Source organism: Talpa occidentalis, unplaced genomic scaffold, assembly GCF_014898055.3.
Source record: "Talpa occidentalis isolate TD23 unplaced genomic scaffold, MPIMG_talOcc4v2.1 talOcc4.10, whole genome shotgun sequence".
NCBI classification, from domain to species: Eukaryota; Metazoa; Chordata; class Mammalia; order Eulipotyphla; family Talpidae; genus Talpa; species Talpa occidentalis.
This window is the reverse complement of record NW_023600993.1, coordinates 22237618-22255391: the sequence shown is the minus strand read 5'-3', so window position 1 is coordinate 22255391 and position 17774 is coordinate 22237618. Positions and strand designations below refer to the sequence as shown.

Below are 17774 nucleotides of genomic sequence, written 5' to 3'. Positions count from 1 at the left end.
AGATGCCAAAAGACAGGACTTATTAAATTAATGGAAAACCCAGAGCCAGAAGCAAGTGGAAAGTCCTTTGGTTGGTTAACCCATTTAGGTAGGGTGTAAGAGAAGTGTAAGGGCCTTACTAATGAATTCTCGGTAATAGTCTTATACCGCACCTCGCCCTCTTCCATGCCATCCTTCACCACTGAAGGTGAGTTACAGGGACCAGAGCTGAGGTTGAAGCAAGCTGTGAAATTGCAGGCAGGAATTAATGAAACATGTGTCCCTTCGAGAGACGCAAGAACAAATAATTAAAACACACCGATGAGTGTCCAAGGATAGCTGAATGAAGATCTCAAAAATAGTGAGAGCTTCCTATTTCTCATATATATTTAGTTTATCTTGAAGATATGCTGCTTCATATGTATTTAGCACATCCTAAATATATAGTATTTTCTTGGTCTTTCCATCTCTTTCTAAATTTGTTCACACTCACATGCCCTACTTATTATATCTGTGTTGAAGGTTACTTTGTTGTATTTAACACGAGATGTACTTCATCGATTTCATTTGTTTTCCTCTCGTCTACAGTAAAATTGAATATTCTCAAACAATACAGCAATGCATATTACAGATAATTTTGGTCCTTGAATATGAGCTCTAAATTAGAAAATGCAGGTTTTTCTTATTCGCTTGCAGGCTGAGGAATGGGCATTTCTGATTTTGGCTAACCTAGAGTTTAATCTTGTAGGGATCCCAATCACAGTTACAGTATATTGTTATATGTAACTCTATATCTTCTGATCTTCACCCAAGATGCACCAGTAGTTGGTAGATATTAGGTATGTTTGCAGACAGTAGCTAGGTGATTCCTAAGGATAAAATGTGGGAAGAAGAGTATGAGGTCCTAGGAAGAACTACGTGGTCCGTGCCCTCCACCCCAAGTCTCCCAAGGGTGGCTTTCTCAAGTCTCCTTGCATGAACAGAATGCTTCATTCTGTTTTTATCACCAGAAACAACGTCTTTGAGGAATTCTGTAGCAAACTAGCAATATATCCTTTTAAGTACTGATACCGCTCCCTGCGCCCAGCCCCACCCCATCTCTGGAGGAGTGAAGAAAAATGCAATGGTCCTACTTGGTTGATTTTATTTTCATTTTTTATTGAAAGCTTCATCAAAGAAAACAGAAGTTTAAACCTAACATCCACTGATCTACAGAAAGCCCAAGGGATGGGGAAATGGTAGCTAATTTGACTGTGGTACAGATGAAAAAAAAAAAATTAAACCAGAAACACTGTAGGAGTACAGAACTTTCCGTGACAGTCAGAGACAGCGATACAAAATGCTCTTAAATAAAATTCAAAATTGATTGATATTTTAGAAGTTCCATGATGTCCAATATGGTCAGAAACAAGGGTTTTAAAAGAAGCTATGTCCCATTGTTTTAGAAACTGAGTATATCATAGCAAGTATAATTTTATATATAATTTAAATTAAGATTCCAATTATATTGTCTTTTTTTAAGTGGAAGCATTAATTTCAAAATGGAGAAGACATTTTCAAATGTCTTTTGAAAATATTTTTTATGGTTCCTGAAAAGTATGTAATAACTCCTTTTATATATATGAGGAAGTAACATTTTGGGGTGGAGGACAGAGCATCTTTCTTAATAATCTAAGACCAGAGTGTCTAAAATACAAAGTATAACGCTAAAGTTACACTTTAGACATTTGAATTGAAATGATCATAAAAACGTCCACTGGAGTGTCAAGGTCATTTAGCCTTATTACAGTAATGAAAAAAATGACAAAAAAAACAACACATTTTGGGGGTGTCAAAGATTTAAGAAAGGAATGAAAGTATATATTTAACCAAGAGCTGCTATTATAGTCTCATAACTCAATTTTGAATTGACCTTTTCTACTGGTTCAAATTTCAGTAGTGAATGAAACCAAAACAACTTTCTTTTGAGGGAGGTCAAATTCTTTGCTACTGTTTATTTTTCTTTATATTCTGCAAGAAAACAGCCAACTCTCAATTATTCATGGTAGATGGGAATGGGATATTACGTGTCACAAAAATCCATAGCATATAATGCACCAACACTAATTTTACCGATGATTTTGAAGTCTTTGAATAAATCTATGCCTAATAAGAAACAAAATAGACTGATTTGAATTTTATTTCCAATTGTTTCTTTTACTACCCTTAGGGTAAAATGACAATAAAAGGAAAGAGAGCCCGAGGTCTAATAGTTGAAAAGACAAAACAAATTGACAAAGTAGATAATTAGCCCTTCAAAAATTGAGAGTGATTGTATTTCTGCAAGAATCGCTAATTGGAGCAGTTACTAATTGGAATGACTAAAACAGAAGAAAAGTGTGACTCAGTGGTCTAGTGGTTTATTCTGCACACTCCAAGCTCTATCTTACGTTTACTTCAGTTTTACAATTGAGTGGAAGAAGCTTTTCATGACACGTTATTTTGCCACTGAGAAATACAAATAGATGAATATTGGGAAGCCGGCCACCTTTTCCTGTCTTTTTGGTGGTGGTGAGCATATGTGTTGGTGTATAAAACCAAAGATAAAAAGAAATCACGAAACTGGGGTGACCTCCCTTGCCCTATCTTCTAAAAGTTCTTTGTGGCTACTCAGGGATTTTGTATATTGCGTTTATACTGCCCTCAACTCTATTTAATCCAACAAGGACAGCCAAGACCAACAGCACTTGGAGTAAGGGGACAATTTCATGTTTAAGAACATCAGTTAAGAAATGCTTAATGTTAATTTGATTCAACTGTCTTCCAGTGCCATAGTGGATATCATTTGTAAACTGAATTGATTCATTAATGAACCCCATTATCGCTCTGCCACAGGAAGGGTGTAGTGTAAGGAATCAATGAACTTATTTAAATTCCATCAATCCCTCAGATTGGAGTGAGAGGCTGTCTGTCCCAGTGAGCTCAAAATTTTGAAGCATGCCAGCAAAATAACATGAAAAACAAAATCATCCTTTACTCCCTACTGCAGACAACTTAACAGATCAAAGCTCTATGACATGTTTAAACTTTATAATGAAGTATGGTTCCTTAAGTGTGCTGAGTGTTGTTATCCACATTCGCAAATATTATCCTTTCACTTGATTTTCTATTTTCATATGAAAACATTTATCACTAAAACCCATTCAGGAATTTCTCTCTGCTTGTCAGTTCATCTGTAGCAGTTTGCACACTCAAATTAAGAATGAGACTGAATCATCTGTATTTTTAGCCTCCTGCTAATATTATAATCTGTCTAGACAACCCATTGAAATTTCTCTTCAATCATGAAGACGGCAAAGGTCTTATTTAAATCAAGTCTCACTTTTCATTCATGGGGATTTCAAGGCCACTGCAAGAGATACATGGGTATATAATAGACATCCTAGTTATTCAAATAGTTTTTTTTTGGGGGGGGGCAGAAATCTACTTTCTCTTGTCATACATCAATCGAAATGGTTTTAAAGCAGTTTTGCAAAGAGTTGATGTATTCTGTAGCTACAGCAAACTTCTTGCTCCGCCCAGTCTTCTGCTCTCAGTCTTCCATCTCTGATATGAGTGCTTTTAACACCATGCAGCTTTTCATTAGAAAGCAGTGAAAGTGTGTTTTATCTGCTTTATGCAGCCAATCTGTCAAGGTCACAGAAGGAACTGATTCAGTGAAGCATGGAGACAACATTTGAATGATTGAAATCTATCGAGGAAATAAATATGTCTGGCCAAACTGGAGTCAAGTCGAGGAATTCTTTTTAGAATAGCATCTCACTTGCAATATTCGAGACATGCCAGTGTTTAAAGACAACAGTGACCGATACCTGTGAATGTCACCTTTAGTTCCCTTGGGTTCCATGATGTCTTCAGAAGACATAGCCAAACATGAGGAGCTCCCAGCCACTAGGCATACTTTGCCTCCCAGACAACACTTTACCAAACTGAAAAGGACACCACTCCTCTACTGACCATTTAATTAGACTTTAGATAAAATAAAGTGTATCCCATTTGGATTATTGTTTTAGGATGTTTCTTGAGGTTGAAGCTAAGTGTTGGCAACTAAAGTAGGTCAAAAGGAAATATTGAAACATCTGAATAAATAACAATTTGGTAAGCCAGAAATCTTTAAAAAAATGATTATAATCCTAAGTAGGATTAAAATCACCATCATATATACTGCTGATTAGATGAGGATTCTGGTCTCTGCATATATTGAGCACATATTTTGGTTTGTTTTTCAGACAATGTAATGGTGCTAACCTGTTGATCTTCCCTTCTCCCCAATTTATAGTGGACTCTTAAAAGTAATTAGGTAAGATAAGAGATAACAGGGAACAAATTTGATCATGGGACTTTTTTTACCTTTTTTTTTTCTTTTTGGTTTAAAAATAATAAATCTTATAGAATGACATGATATAAAATCTCCAAACACAAAACACACGTGGACACATAAAATGACAGGTAATTTCCTTTTGCCTTAAATGGCTTAAAAAAATTGAGACCGTTGAAATTTCATAGTTGAAAAATGTTTCTGAATGTATAAATAAAGCAGTAGTTTTGAATAGAAACAGAAAGTTACCTAGGCACATTCATCAGCCACATGGTAGCTACCTCTTAGCCTCATCGTTGGTTGCGTAAATGAGACTTTCTTTGTATCACATGATTTTTTTTTTTTTAAACAGAAACAAAAGAAAGCATGTTGGTTTCTTATTCAAATGAATTATGCCTAGGATAATCCTTATTTATACAAAGAGTTCAGAGAGTGGAAAAGAACAGATGAAAACACAGTTCCATATATGTAGACTGATACCCCCTGTAATTCAGGGACCCACTTCTCAAAGATAAAACTTAAGTGCCACCCTTAGAATACATGAGAAGCTGGAACATGAAACCAAAGAAAGTACAAATCTAGGATTCACTCTAAAGCCCCAAAAACCGTAAGCATGGGTGTGACCAGTTGGCATTTCTCTGCAACGCGGGCTACATTTTCTTGCATACGCATTTGCCTCTAATTGGACTGCAAAGATATAGTCACTCTCTAGATTTGAGCTTCCAATCAAGGGGTTACAAGTAAGAGAACTGAGTCTATTTCAACACTAGGCCTTTGTTCATATATCCGATGGAGTGGAATATTGACAACTTCCTATGAGTCAAACTCATTACTCATGTTGACCTAATGGGTATATAATTTGCTTTTTAAATTACTTGAGTTTTAAAAAGTCTACCCTGGTTTCTTTTACAGTGTGCTTAATACATCTCCCTCTCTCTTTTGGGCTAAGACAGGTTCCTATGACTTAGTTTTGTGAAAAGGGCTTCGTCTATTTGATTCTAATGAGTTGTTCAGAAAGCAATTCTAGGGCATGGTTAAATTAAGAGTTCCATTGTTCTTAATTTCAGGTAAAACTGTACAGATTGAACGTGGGTTTCATTAATTAAATGTTTGTTTAGTCAATTTAGTTCATTTTCAACAAAATTTTGCATCATTCTCAATGCAAATATCTCTCCTTTGGCTTTAATGATTGATCAAACCTCATTCTTTTGGTTCTTTTTAATATAAATCATATCATTTTTTGATTGTCCACTAGCATTTTAAAAGCTTACTAAATTCCACTAATAGAACCTTTAATCTTTTTGGTCCTACTTGCCTCAGAGAGTTAAACTGCAGTAAAAAGGTCTATCTTGTCTGTCTTCTGACAACATCAGGATATAGGGGGAAAAAAAAACAAACTGAAAAGAGGCAACAAGAAGAGAGCCCCTCCCCAATTGCAGAGCCAAGGTGACTATTCGTGGGAGACATTGACAAAGACTGAGTGAGAAGACAGAACTAAAACATGTTGGAATTTAGAAGGAAGACTATTGTTACAAATACAATGAGACCTTTTCAGGAGACCACTAACCACTTAACAGAATATCACTAAGTGTTTTTTTGTTTTGTTTTGTTTTTTGACAAGTGACCTTTCAGACCAGGTTCAGAAAGTGTCTTTAGTTCAAAATTCACGTAAAGAAATTTCAACCTGTTAAACAGGAGTCTTAGATTATTGATGGCCATCAACACAGGTTTTACTATACAAGCGAGTTAGCAAGGAACCAGAAAAGCTTGCAGACTTTAAAGCCATTTGGCTCTATCAGTTTGTATCCCAAACTCTTCAGCTAAAACCGCTGAACACAGCAGAGGCAAGCTTTTACTATCAACAAATAAACAAAAAAAAAAAAAAAAAAAAAAAATTTTTTTTTTTTTTTTTTTTTTTGCAGTGTGTAAAACACCAGTGGAAGGTAGTTTAAACAAATGACAACATAAGAGCTGGTCCGGCCATGTAGGTCAAATAAAATTTTCAAAAGAACAAAAAAAAGAAAAGAAAACAACCATTATCTTCTGGACTGCGATAGGGTGCCACTTCATCTTTGGTATAAAATAGGCCATCCATAGGCTGAATTTGATCACAACTAAGAAAGACTACAGAAATTGTCAACAATTTCTCTATCTATTGCTTTTTTTGTTTTTTTTTTTTTTTGCACTTTTTGACCATAAGCTCCTATCTACTTAAGTTTTTTTAATGCTCTTAAGCTAGGTTTTGCAATGTGACAAGCAAAGCTGACTAAAAACTTTGTAAAGCTCATAAAAAAGACTGCAGATAAAAAGCACTAATGCTTTTGCTAGCGATCACGCTTTGTAAATAAAAAAAATCTGCATTCTGCCCCCCAAACACGCATTATTTCTAATGCAGTTGTTTTTAAACCAACATTAATAACTTTACCGTAAAATGTTTTAGCCTTCTAGAATGATTCAACACTTAAGACAAAGTTCATGAAAAGTCCCAGCATTTTCCCAATTCTTGCAGTTGCCATGGTTTCTTTTATCAACAAATTTTCTTCAAATGAAGAAAAACATTTTCTTTAAACTGTACAGTTTTTTTTCACCCTAAAAACTCATAGTCTTAAACTTCTGTGCCAGTTAAAGCCAGCACAATATTTCAATTCTTTCTTGTTTTTTTTTTTTTTTTTAACAAGACGTTGACAGCTTGCCTTGAGAGCCTTTGACGTCCTTAAAATTAAGGCAATTAAGATTCAAGATAAAACTTACCTAAATATTTCTAAGAAAAAAAAAAAAACCCAACCCACTAGATTTTAACAAGAAGGGAAAAAGAAATGTAGCTTAATTTCTTAGGAGGACAATTTGTTTCCATTTTTGATCGCCCACCTCTTGACATCAGATTTTCTGTTAAAAAAAAAAATCTATCTACACCTTCTGGTAAATTCTGAATTCAAATGTTCTTCCAGATAAAATGTCAACCTTCCATGTTTTGTTTTGTTGTTTTTTTCCCTCTTCTGGGATTTTTTTCTTTAATTAAAAAAATGAGAAAAATAAACTGTCAGACCACATGAAGGAACCATTTGCACAGCACATAAAAACACTTTGTTTTCATTAGGTAAAGTAGAAAATTAAAAAAAAAAAAAAACGCATTCCATTGACGCCTGTGCAAACTGGAAGCCAACTTCTTGTTCAGTGAAGTTTCTTCATTCAAGGCAAAGTTTCAGACAGACATTCTTCAGTCTTGTTTATGGTCTGTGAAAACAATTGAATAAGAGTGGTCATTGTATCAAAGCTCTTGAGATCACCTCACTCAGATCCAGTGAGTTTTCTTTAAAAGATGCCAAATTCTTTTAATATAATGAGGTGATTAAGGAAGTTGTCAAAAAATATTAGGCTCAAGAAGATGTCCAATTCTGCCACTTTCACATAAACGCACATACATTTTCCCATTACATATCAGGGCTAGTAATACATGAAGACTATCTTCCAATTCTAAAGTGATAATCAATCAAGTGATTCTCCTTATGTGCATGGAACCTATTTTTCACTCAAGTTGAAAATGCACCTCTCTCCCTATCCCAAATTCCTTGAGCAATTCTGTCCCTTGAGAATTCCCATGGATTTATTACTACTTCAGTCAAGAAATATGTGCATCCCAGGCAATGGATTGCCTGTTGTCTTTGGTATTGTCAAAATATAGCCACATAAGCCCTGATGCGGGCCACTTAAGAGGGTAATTGAGTTTTGTTCACTTCCTCTTCTCCTATTCTTCCTTGCACATTCATCTCATCAAGGTTTTAATTTCTAGAGAGCAGGGATTGCATTTTACTTTACCATTGTTTAGAGGGGTTACTTTTATTAATTTGCAAAAGCCCTCACGTAAATTAGGCATGGTTTTTAGAAACTTGATTCACTTCTTCCTAGAATCATGAAAAGAAAAGGACTAGTGGATAGACTGATCATTTCCAAATTCTAATCAATAGTTTAAGTCTCTCAAAATACTTTTTTTTCCTGTGTTAGATAAGAAAGTGGAATTTATTTTAAGAAAAAAATGCAATTCAAAATTTATATAAAAAGATTAAGATTTTTAGCAGTCATCATGGAAACTTGGGCATATATTTGATCTCTCTATCCCTTTGCAGAATGTATACTTATTCCATTTACTTCTAAAACTCTATCTTGCTTTGGGAACAGAACATTTTATTTCTTGCTTTTCTGTTTTTGTTTGTGTTTTGGTCTATTCTTTACTACAACTTCAATCTGCCATCCTGGTAGTTTTGTGCACTTTGCAGAAAATGTCTAAAGGACCATGAATCTATGCAAGAGCTGCTCCCTGAGCAGTACCTAATGCCTAAGAACTACACTTGTTACAGAGGCATTTTCATTAAAAGAAGGGGTACCACATTCCCCACCCCACGTAACTCTGGGTAGAGCTGAACAGTCAGATAAGTTATAGAACATGGAAAAAGAACTCTTGTTCTTATGGCCCAACTTGAATCCTGGTGCTTCAGGGAAGGAGACAGGTGAAGGAGAGACAAGTAGAGACAATTGGAAGAGACATGGAGGAGACTGACAATAGCAACCATTATCTTGATGTGGTATCTCCTTTTGTCCGGGCTTTCTGCGACCTGCTTTAGAATCCCTGTTCCATTGTTTCCTGCCAAAAGATGCCTTTAACCTGTGTCAGGTTTTTAGGTCTCAGAAGCACCACATAAGTCAATGTGTTTGTTTGACTGTGCATCTACTCCCAGAAGGTGGTAATTTGGGGTGTTTTATTGGGAAAAATATCCATTCTTTTCTCTATGGCCACTAATTCTATTAAAGTTCTTTCACACTGAGAGTCTTTGTGTGCCCAGATAGCCAGACCCCTTTACAGAATACAAATTTTGGTGGTATCGGGATACCCCTTGGTTGTACGCTAACACCTTCACTCTCCAGGAATGTCATGTGTTCTGGTTCTTACACATCTGGTTCTTATGACACTGAGAGACTTTTGAGTTTTATAATCTTACACTTAGGTTTCCCATAGCCCTCTCCCACTTCTAGCTTCATCCTTCAAGAGGTCTCATTACTATATGAAAACACGTGGGAAAAACAAATGGCCTTACTTTTCATTTCCATGGTTGCTAGCTGAAGTTTGAAGGTAAAAGGTGTTGCTGCTGTTATAGGGCAGCCCCGATATTGAACGGGTTGCCTGGTTGTGGGTCCTCAGCCGCGCTTACAAGGGACTTATTAATACTCCACTACAGGCATACACAAAAGGTTAATAAAAGGTTTATTTACAAGGGAAAAGGAAATAAGGAAAATGTACAACTCAGGGAAAAAATAGGGAAATAAAGTCTTTAATGCGTCCTACCCGATCCGCCGACCTGGAAACCCAAAGGCACTCTCAGAGTTGGCCAGATGCTGCGAGCTGGTGGAGAGCCAAAATGGGGGAACCCCTCCAAAGCCCACGTGTCTGGCTTTATACCCACCTGGCTGCTTAACCCCACCCTCAGGTCCCAGCCACCTTCCCTTCGGTGGGGATGGGATTTGGAGTTCCCAGTGTCTTTGGCTTTGGCCTGGGCTGGGGGTGGAGTCCACAAAGCCTGTATGGAATTAGCTTTAGGACATCCTTTTCCCCCTAACAATTCCCCCCTTTCAAGGAGCTGAATTCACTCCTGTCACCTTCTCTGTCCCAGGTAAAGAGTGAAAGCTCATGTTTGCAAAATGCCTATGGATTTTGCTGATACCCATAAAAATACAAGACTTCTAAATTTTTAAGGCCAGGATTCTTAGCAAGAAGAATGTTTTAAGTTGAACAATGAGACAATTTGTAAATAAAATGGGTTTTAACTTAAAAATGGGAATTTACGTGAATGGAAGAATGAGTATGAAAACGATTTATCTGCACACTGTAAAGGGCTGTGCAAACAGAAGTTACCAGCATTCACAAGCTTAGTGACATATAAAGATGGTCATCAAGGGCACTGACTTGCACATAATTAACATGCTGACAGAAAACAGGGAGTTGGTGTTCCTGACAGTTTAGTTACTTAAATTTTGAAGAGAAGGTTTGGAGACATTGGGATTACGATACGGCCTTCTTCTAAGATCACTGTGAATATTGGAAGAGGAATTGTTTAAGAACATAGAGCCATTTTGAACCTCCTCATTCTCCATCTCCCTCCTTCTCCCTTGCCACCTTCCCATCCGCCTCCTGAAAAAAAAAAATTAAAAATAAAGCAGAGTGAGTAGTTTGGGAAGTACCCATGCATAATCTCAGCAGTCTAAGGAAGAAAGAAAAATGGAAGGAAGTATTTATCTGGACCTCTAGGAGGGCATGGTTGTTAGCATTTTAATGGCTTTGGAGAGAAGGGCAATTAAGAAAGCATTTCATTTTATGTTAAAGCAGTTAAGGGTGTGTGTGTGTGTGTGTGTGTGTGTGTGTGTGTGCTTTGCGGGGGCGGGGTGGGAGGTGGGGGTTTGGGGAGATGGGGTGTAAATTCTCTCTCAGACCTAGAGATCCAATCTGTGTCTCTGGAGCACTCTGATCTACCTCTGATTTTACAGAAGAAGAATAAACGGAGGGCCCATCCTTGAGTGACACCTACTAAGTGGTAGTGTTATAGGACAGGGAGAGGGGTCCCCCTTTCCTGGGGACCACCCTGTTACAGTAGTAATGGAATCTGAACCAAGGACTTTTGAAGTTAAACTCTGCTTGAACACTCACACTTTTTCAAATCGTTGTTGCTTTTAAGATTTCTAATAGCACAAAGAAAACTGAAATAACTTAGTGTGGAACTGAATTTGAACACAACTTCCCAAATAAACCACATTTCTACCCTTTGGGGTAAGAGTCCAAAGTCCCTTTAGTATTTGTGGTCTCTGTTGACCATAGGGGTCAAAAGCAAACAAATGTGAAGATTTGTTTTAGTTTAGTTTAGAAAGTGGAATTTGGAATATTGAAATATTTGCTGGCATAGACCTGGAATGTAACCCTTTGATTCAGAGGTACATCACTTAAGTTTCTCAAACTTTTCTCCTACAACTTTGTTTTGGTGATGTCTGTGATTTAAATTAAGATATTTTTCATATAGATATAGAGATTATGGTGTTAAGTGTATGTGGAGTGGGTTAAGCTAATTTTCAGGGGGATTCAGTTACCCTAATCAGAATTTCACATCCCACAGGAGGTCAGAGATCATTTAATGAGAAAGGCCAGTGGTTTGTAAAAGTACTTGAAATTATCCATATCTCAATTAGCATAATGATTGCTAGAAATGGCTGCCTGATGAAAGTAGTGGCATGTTCATTAGCACAATGATGCTGAAATTGTGTGGTCATTTGTGAAATTCAGAGTATTCAACAAGATAACATACACTGACTAAAACGGTTTAGCAACACTCTCCATTCTGCAGGAGAGATAGTAAGAAAGCAGGGAACCTTTTATTTTATAGCTTGAGGGCTATTGCTTGAGGAGCTATCTCAAAAACAGACTTTCATAGAGTAGATTTCTGGGTTCTGTAAAAGTAACATAGCCCTACATCTTGGAAAATTTTAAATCTAACCTGAGTGAGTTTTTTTAAGTAAAATGCATTAAGATTACTTAAAAGAACAGATCTGGAGTTTTATCAAATGTATAGAGCAAGCTGTACAAATTGTTTTCCACCTGTTCTAGTGAATGCTTTTTTTTTTTTTTTAAACAGCTGTGGGGGTTGCTCTGGCATCTCTCAAACTTTTCCTAGTGACAAGACCCAAACAATTAGTGTTCATTTCCCAGTGACTTCGTTGAATGGTTCTGAAAAAATCTCATGCCTTTCCACGACACAGGTCAGCTTCTTCCCGCTGAAACTGGTAACAGCTTGGGTAGAGTCACATTATTTTCTTCATTTAATAAAATTGCAAAAGTGTCTGCCATCCAACAACTTATTTAACTTAGGATAGTGCTTTTGTTTTCATTCAATATTTTATGGTTGATGTTTCCAGTCAAAACTCCTAATACTTGGTAGCATGTCAAAGAGAGGAAGCTGACAATATAAACAGGATCTGTTGAAAATTTTCTCCAGGTTTAAAGAAATGTCCACAAATCAATGCAAGTGGTTTTCCATGTCACAATATGACATGTCCTCTGTTCCGGGTACTTCCACCCCTGGCATGTTGCAACATTGAGCCTGCCCTGTGGAATGTCCTGTATCAATCACATATTCCTGCATGAGTGACAAAGAAAATTCCTACAAACCAGGAAGTTTTACCATAATTTCTATCTCTGTGATGGGATGGAGGATTTTATTCCTTGATTATTATTATCTTCAGAAAGCTCAGCATTCCGAGCCAGACGAGTCCATTTAAGGTATATAAGCCTGATGCGATAATAGCTTTTAAAATACAAACACTTATTGGGCCTCCCCTGGTGGCGCAGGCAGTTGAGTGCAGCGCTGTGAAGCTGTCCACAGCCTCTGCAGCGCTGGTTCGATCCCGGCCGGCGAGGGTCCCACATGGCACCGCAGACCTCGCCTGTTGTGCCCGCTGCTCCCCTCAGCAGTGTATTTCGTCAGTCTGCCTGTTCTGTTCCCCACTCTGTCTCTGGTGACTCTTCTCACCCTCCCGCACATCTGGTCTGTACCCCAGTTCTTGTATAAATAAATAAATGAATCTTAAAAAAAATACAAATACTTAAAGGTTTTTGTGGGTAGATTCAGACTTTCTCAGCTATTTCAGACTATAGCTCCTTGGAATTGACTCTGTAAGAATAATTAAATTCCTTGTCTTTCCTCACAAATCATGCCCTGATGGGCTTTTAGTTCATCCCCCCTCTGCTAGTGGCATTAATGACTCCATCACTTTGCTTCAAAATTTAAAGTCCTGTTTCGGGCCTCCCCGGTGGCGCAGCGGTTGAGCGCTGGGTTGCGAAGCTGCGCGCGGCCTCTGCGGCGCCGGTTCGATCCCCGGCTGCTCCCCGGCCACCAGAGGAGGGTCCCACATGGCGCGCAGACCTCTCCTGCCGCCCGCTGCTCCCCTCAGCAGTGTACTTCGGTCCTTCTGCCTGCTCTGCTCCCCGCTCTGGCTCTGGTGAATTCTCTCGCCCTCCCGCGCTTCTGACTGTACCCAGTGCATGTATAAACAAAACAAACAAACAAAACCAGCAAAACAAATAAATAAAAAGCATGCCTCTATAAAAAAAAAAAAAAAAAAAAAAAATAAAGTCCTGTTTCCCTTTTTCTTAAACTTCAGTCTACTGCCACCACCACACAGCTGCCCCACTCTTACTTCCTCTTGTCTGAACCATTGTAACAGTCGAACTGTTTCATTGCTTCCAAATCCAATATCCACTTCATCTGGAAGAACAAAGGAAATACTAACCAAGTAGATCAGGGGTCACTGATTATTAGAATCTGGATCCAATTTTTTTCCCCCACACTTTTCTATTACCCTGCATCATTTCTCAAAGAGACTCTCTGTGCTTCCCAGCCCCTGGTCTTTGGTCAGGCTATTACTCCACCTGGAACATTGTTCTATCCTGTAAGACACAGTTCCTGTTACCATACCGGTAGCAGAGCTTACCCAGCGCCCCCCGCCCCCCAAAAAAAATTAAATCTGCTCCCTTTATAGTACTTTTAAAAAGAGCCTTGTTTATTTTCTTCTTTGCAGAATACAAAACTTGTACAGGTGTAGAACTAACACCTATATTTGATAATAAACCTCTAAGGGCAGGGGTTCTGTCTCCTGGCATAGAAATTGGCATGACACTGGGCACTATAAGTGAAACTGGGTCTAGGTATGGAGGTAGACAGGGAGATGCCTACTGGAACCCAGGAAGGGAAGAAATGCTCTCTCTGCATCTAAATCTTTCCAAAATTAGTTTCTGGTTATTTTTCATACCCAGGCAGAGCACACCCTCCTCACCACATCTTGCAATGATCATGGGGAGGCAGAAAAACTCTGAGACAGTAGACAACATCTCACTGTGGGCTGACAATTGGAGGCAGTTAAAGCTGACTGAAATAGCATGGGAGAGGTGGCTCTGCACAGCATTAAGAAGGGGGATTTAGTATCTTGAAAGTCATCCTTGAAATAAATCCCTATATACCCAGCTTCCATTGGGAGTTGAGTCATTGAAATGTAAATAAAATCCTGTCATTCTTTCTCTTAAAGCCCTCCAAGGGTTTTCTCTCTCACATAAAATAATACTGAGGATACTTATGCTAGACAAAAGCAAGTAGAGGACTAGACTCTGTTAAAGGTAACTATTTAACTTCATCTCCTACACATGTGCCCCTTCATCCTCTGCACTCCAATCTAAGATTCACCTTTAGGCCCTTCCTTCTTCCTTAGCCTAGAATGTTTTTTTCTCTAAATCTCTCCAAAATTAGTTTCTGGTTATCTTTCATACCCAGGTCTATGTGAGGGTTCTTCCCTCATACGAAATCATAGGCATTTACCCAGTCACTTTTTATCACAACTATCTTTTTAAATAATCTATTTTGCAATTCCCTTTCTTTGACTGTATGCTGATAGATCCATCACTCCTGAGCTACTGGTAGAAAGTCAACTTTAGGAGCCTCTTTCACTGGTCTTTCCTTATCATCTACAATACAGCCTGTCGCATGTAGGCACTTAATCAACAATTGTCAATTAGATGGATGAAAACATCTTTTTAACTTCTGTGGATTTCATTAAACTGTTAGCCAGAAGGATCTAGGACCATTCATTTCTTCATTATATTTGAAACAGCCAAAAGCCAGTTTTACCTCTTGAAAAGTATTTCTGAAAACCATACTATCTCTCATCTGCCACTGTATTTCCATGAGCCAGTTTCTGCTCCTTTTTCATATGCAACCTAATACACAGACTGAACACAATTCTAATGTTTGAAACAGTGACAGGGACTACAATATTGGTGTGTGTGATTCACACAGGCAGTAGGCAAATTAAGGAAAAAGAAAGAATTATCCTAAAACATTGTTTGATTCATGATTCACTACTGACCGTTCCTCAAAGTTATTATATGATAGCAATAATGACAATTAAAATACTTTTTACTTGTTAGCTTAACTCATGTTTTGACTAATTTTAGAATTTAATTTGCAGGATTGACATTAGAATCTAAGTCACATAGAGAAGATTCCATTATCTTGATTATTCTTTTAGCAACAAACATACCTTTAATCTCAACATTCATATTTGAGGTTGAAGAAGAATGATGATAAAAAGAACAATAATCTGCACTTAGGAAGGATCATGTGGGAATTCTCTAAGGCTTTGATTGTTGTATACAAAGTATGATACTTTGCATGATAAGTCAACTGCATATAGACTGCATTTTTTTTAATCCCTTAGGTTTCAATCAAGACCTTTCAAATTTTATTGTACATAGTTACACAACACAAAGCCTTTGGTTATAAGTGAGTCAAGGATTTTTAAGAGTAAATCTGACTCCCTGATTTTTGCTTTGCCATTTAATTTCTGAATAAGATTTTCTTCTTTGTTGTTCTAATATAATACCATTTTCCATGAACTATTTCATTGGGTGTTCAAAGCAACCTTGCAAGGGGAGATGCTGTGTTACTGTCTTCATCTAAGAAAGGGAATACTGAGACCAAAATATGGCTTATTAGCCAGTTTGAATGTGAATATTGGAATTTTCCCAAAAATATGTGTGGTAGATTTTTAAAATAAAAATGGCTGCCATGCCCCTCTATGTAACCATGCCTTTTGGCAGCTAACATTTACATAAATTCTGGGCTTGCTATGTGGCTTGACTTGGCTATATAGGGCAGTAGTTAATGAATCATGGACAAAATTGGAAAATCCTGGTCATTGGGCTTTTTTCCTTGCTGTTCTTCAAATTATGAGACTTTTGTGTGAATAAGCCTTCTGGAAGATCCAAAACACTTGGATCGATTGCTTCTATCAATCAGCAGCTATACAGCATCCAGAATCTGGGTGCAAACATGACCAGCAGCTGTCTTCAGTTGCTTGAACAAGTCCAGTCAAGACCAGAAGAACCATTCATCAAATGTCAGTTCTGATTACCAAGGTACATACTCATGAACTAAATAAATACACTAATTTTGAGATGGTCTGTATTGCAGCAAAAGCTAATAGATACAACATGAGGGGTTGATGCCCAGGCGGCTGTTCTTGAGGGAAAGAGCTTAGTATAGTCGAACTTACTTAGACTGTTGGTAAGAATATGCAGGTGCATGTTCATTGGATGTGTCCACTGTTATCTGTTGCTGCTGACCACTGGTGTCCTGGGATGAAGGTGCCACTGTCTGGGGAGAGGTATCAGCAACAACGCCCTAAGGAAGCAAATAAGAACACAAAGCCTTATTGGCTTCAGCGAAAGGTCCTCTTCCAGGTGGACCGCAGAGAAAGCCCCTCTTGTATCTGGCTTGAGTAAACTTACTCTTGGCTACACAAAGCTTCAATAGAGGAAAATCTCAGAGCACATTTTGAATCAGGGCTGACAAATTCAACTTAATGTGCCACCAAGAACTAACTACATTATCATCAGATGTCCTTGGAATAGTCAAATGATCAGAAAATTATTTTGCTCATACTTTGAATTTTTAAATTGTGGTTGTAACAGACAAATAATAGTAATAAAATAACAAAATTCATACGGGATTCCTACAGAAACTTGCACAGTCAAACATTTTCCTGGAGTAGTAGAAGCTATCTGTGGAGTGATATGACAAATAATGGGCTCTGACCTTAAAAAAAAAAAAAAAACTAAGCAAATTTTGGGATTCCCATTAGCAATTTGATTTCTATTATTTTGTTTTGATTTCCACAACATGAATTGCAGTTTAATTCATTTGGAGGTTTCAGTGAAAGAAACTTCTGCTCCTTCCTCAGCCTTTCACTCTCTTGTGCTAACAGGAGACAAGAAGATACATTTCTGGAGCTGGTTACTATTAGGGACATTTGTGGGATTTTTAGAGCAGTATGGTTGACTTTACTTGGTAGTTAGTAGGTCTAAAGATGGCATCTGTCAGAAAACATTCTTTTGATTTTCTTTATAGCCTTGGGTACTTGCAACAATGTCTGCTGTCAGAAGCTCTTGGTGAGCTCTGTCTCAAAGTAAAGCTCCCTAACATTTTCCCGGGGACCTCAAAATATTATAATTCAATTTTCTCCCTAAATTATTATTGACTATTATCCATTTTTCTGCACCCTTTACCAGCATTTATTGGTGTGGATACTGGTGAATTTTCAAGAATGTTTTTACATGGGAAATGAATCAGTGACTTTCCTTATAAGCACAAATTCAAGGCAATACATCAGAGTATAAATTTTTTTTATGAAAGACTTCTTTTGAAATTCCAGTTTTCACTGCAATTAGAACATTTCCAATAAGAAAGACTGAAACATTTCTCATTATTTTATAGTCTTCAAAAAGCTCAGATTCCGTAAGTCAGTCTGCCTGTTCTGTTCCCCACATGTATAAGCTTATACATTTGGCGTAGAC

The 17774-nt window shown here is 37.5% G+C and overlaps 1 protein-coding gene across 8 annotated transcripts in view; it reads right to left on the bottom strand.

Moving 5' to 3' along the window:
- Positions 1–1085: 1085 nt before the first annotated feature.
- The window catches only part of RBMS3 (RNA binding motif single stranded interacting protein 3), a 661354-nt gene continuing 644665 nt past the window's right edge, over positions 1086–17774 (bottom strand). For 5 of the 8 annotated variants that reach the window (XM_037525598.2, XM_054692904.1, XM_054692902.1 and 2 more), the window contains 2 exons: positions 16475–16602; positions 1086–7570 (listed from right to left, as the gene is read on the bottom strand). In XM_037525598.2, coding sequence (XP_037381495.2) covers positions 7564–7570; positions 16475–16602 — 135 coding nt within the window. In that variant the 3' untranslated portion in view covers positions 1086–7563. Of the gene's footprint in view, positions 7571–16470; positions 16603–17774 lie in introns of those variants that run through there. The other 3 variants (XM_054692903.1, XM_054692906.1, XM_054692908.1) reach the window with 1 other exon arrangement.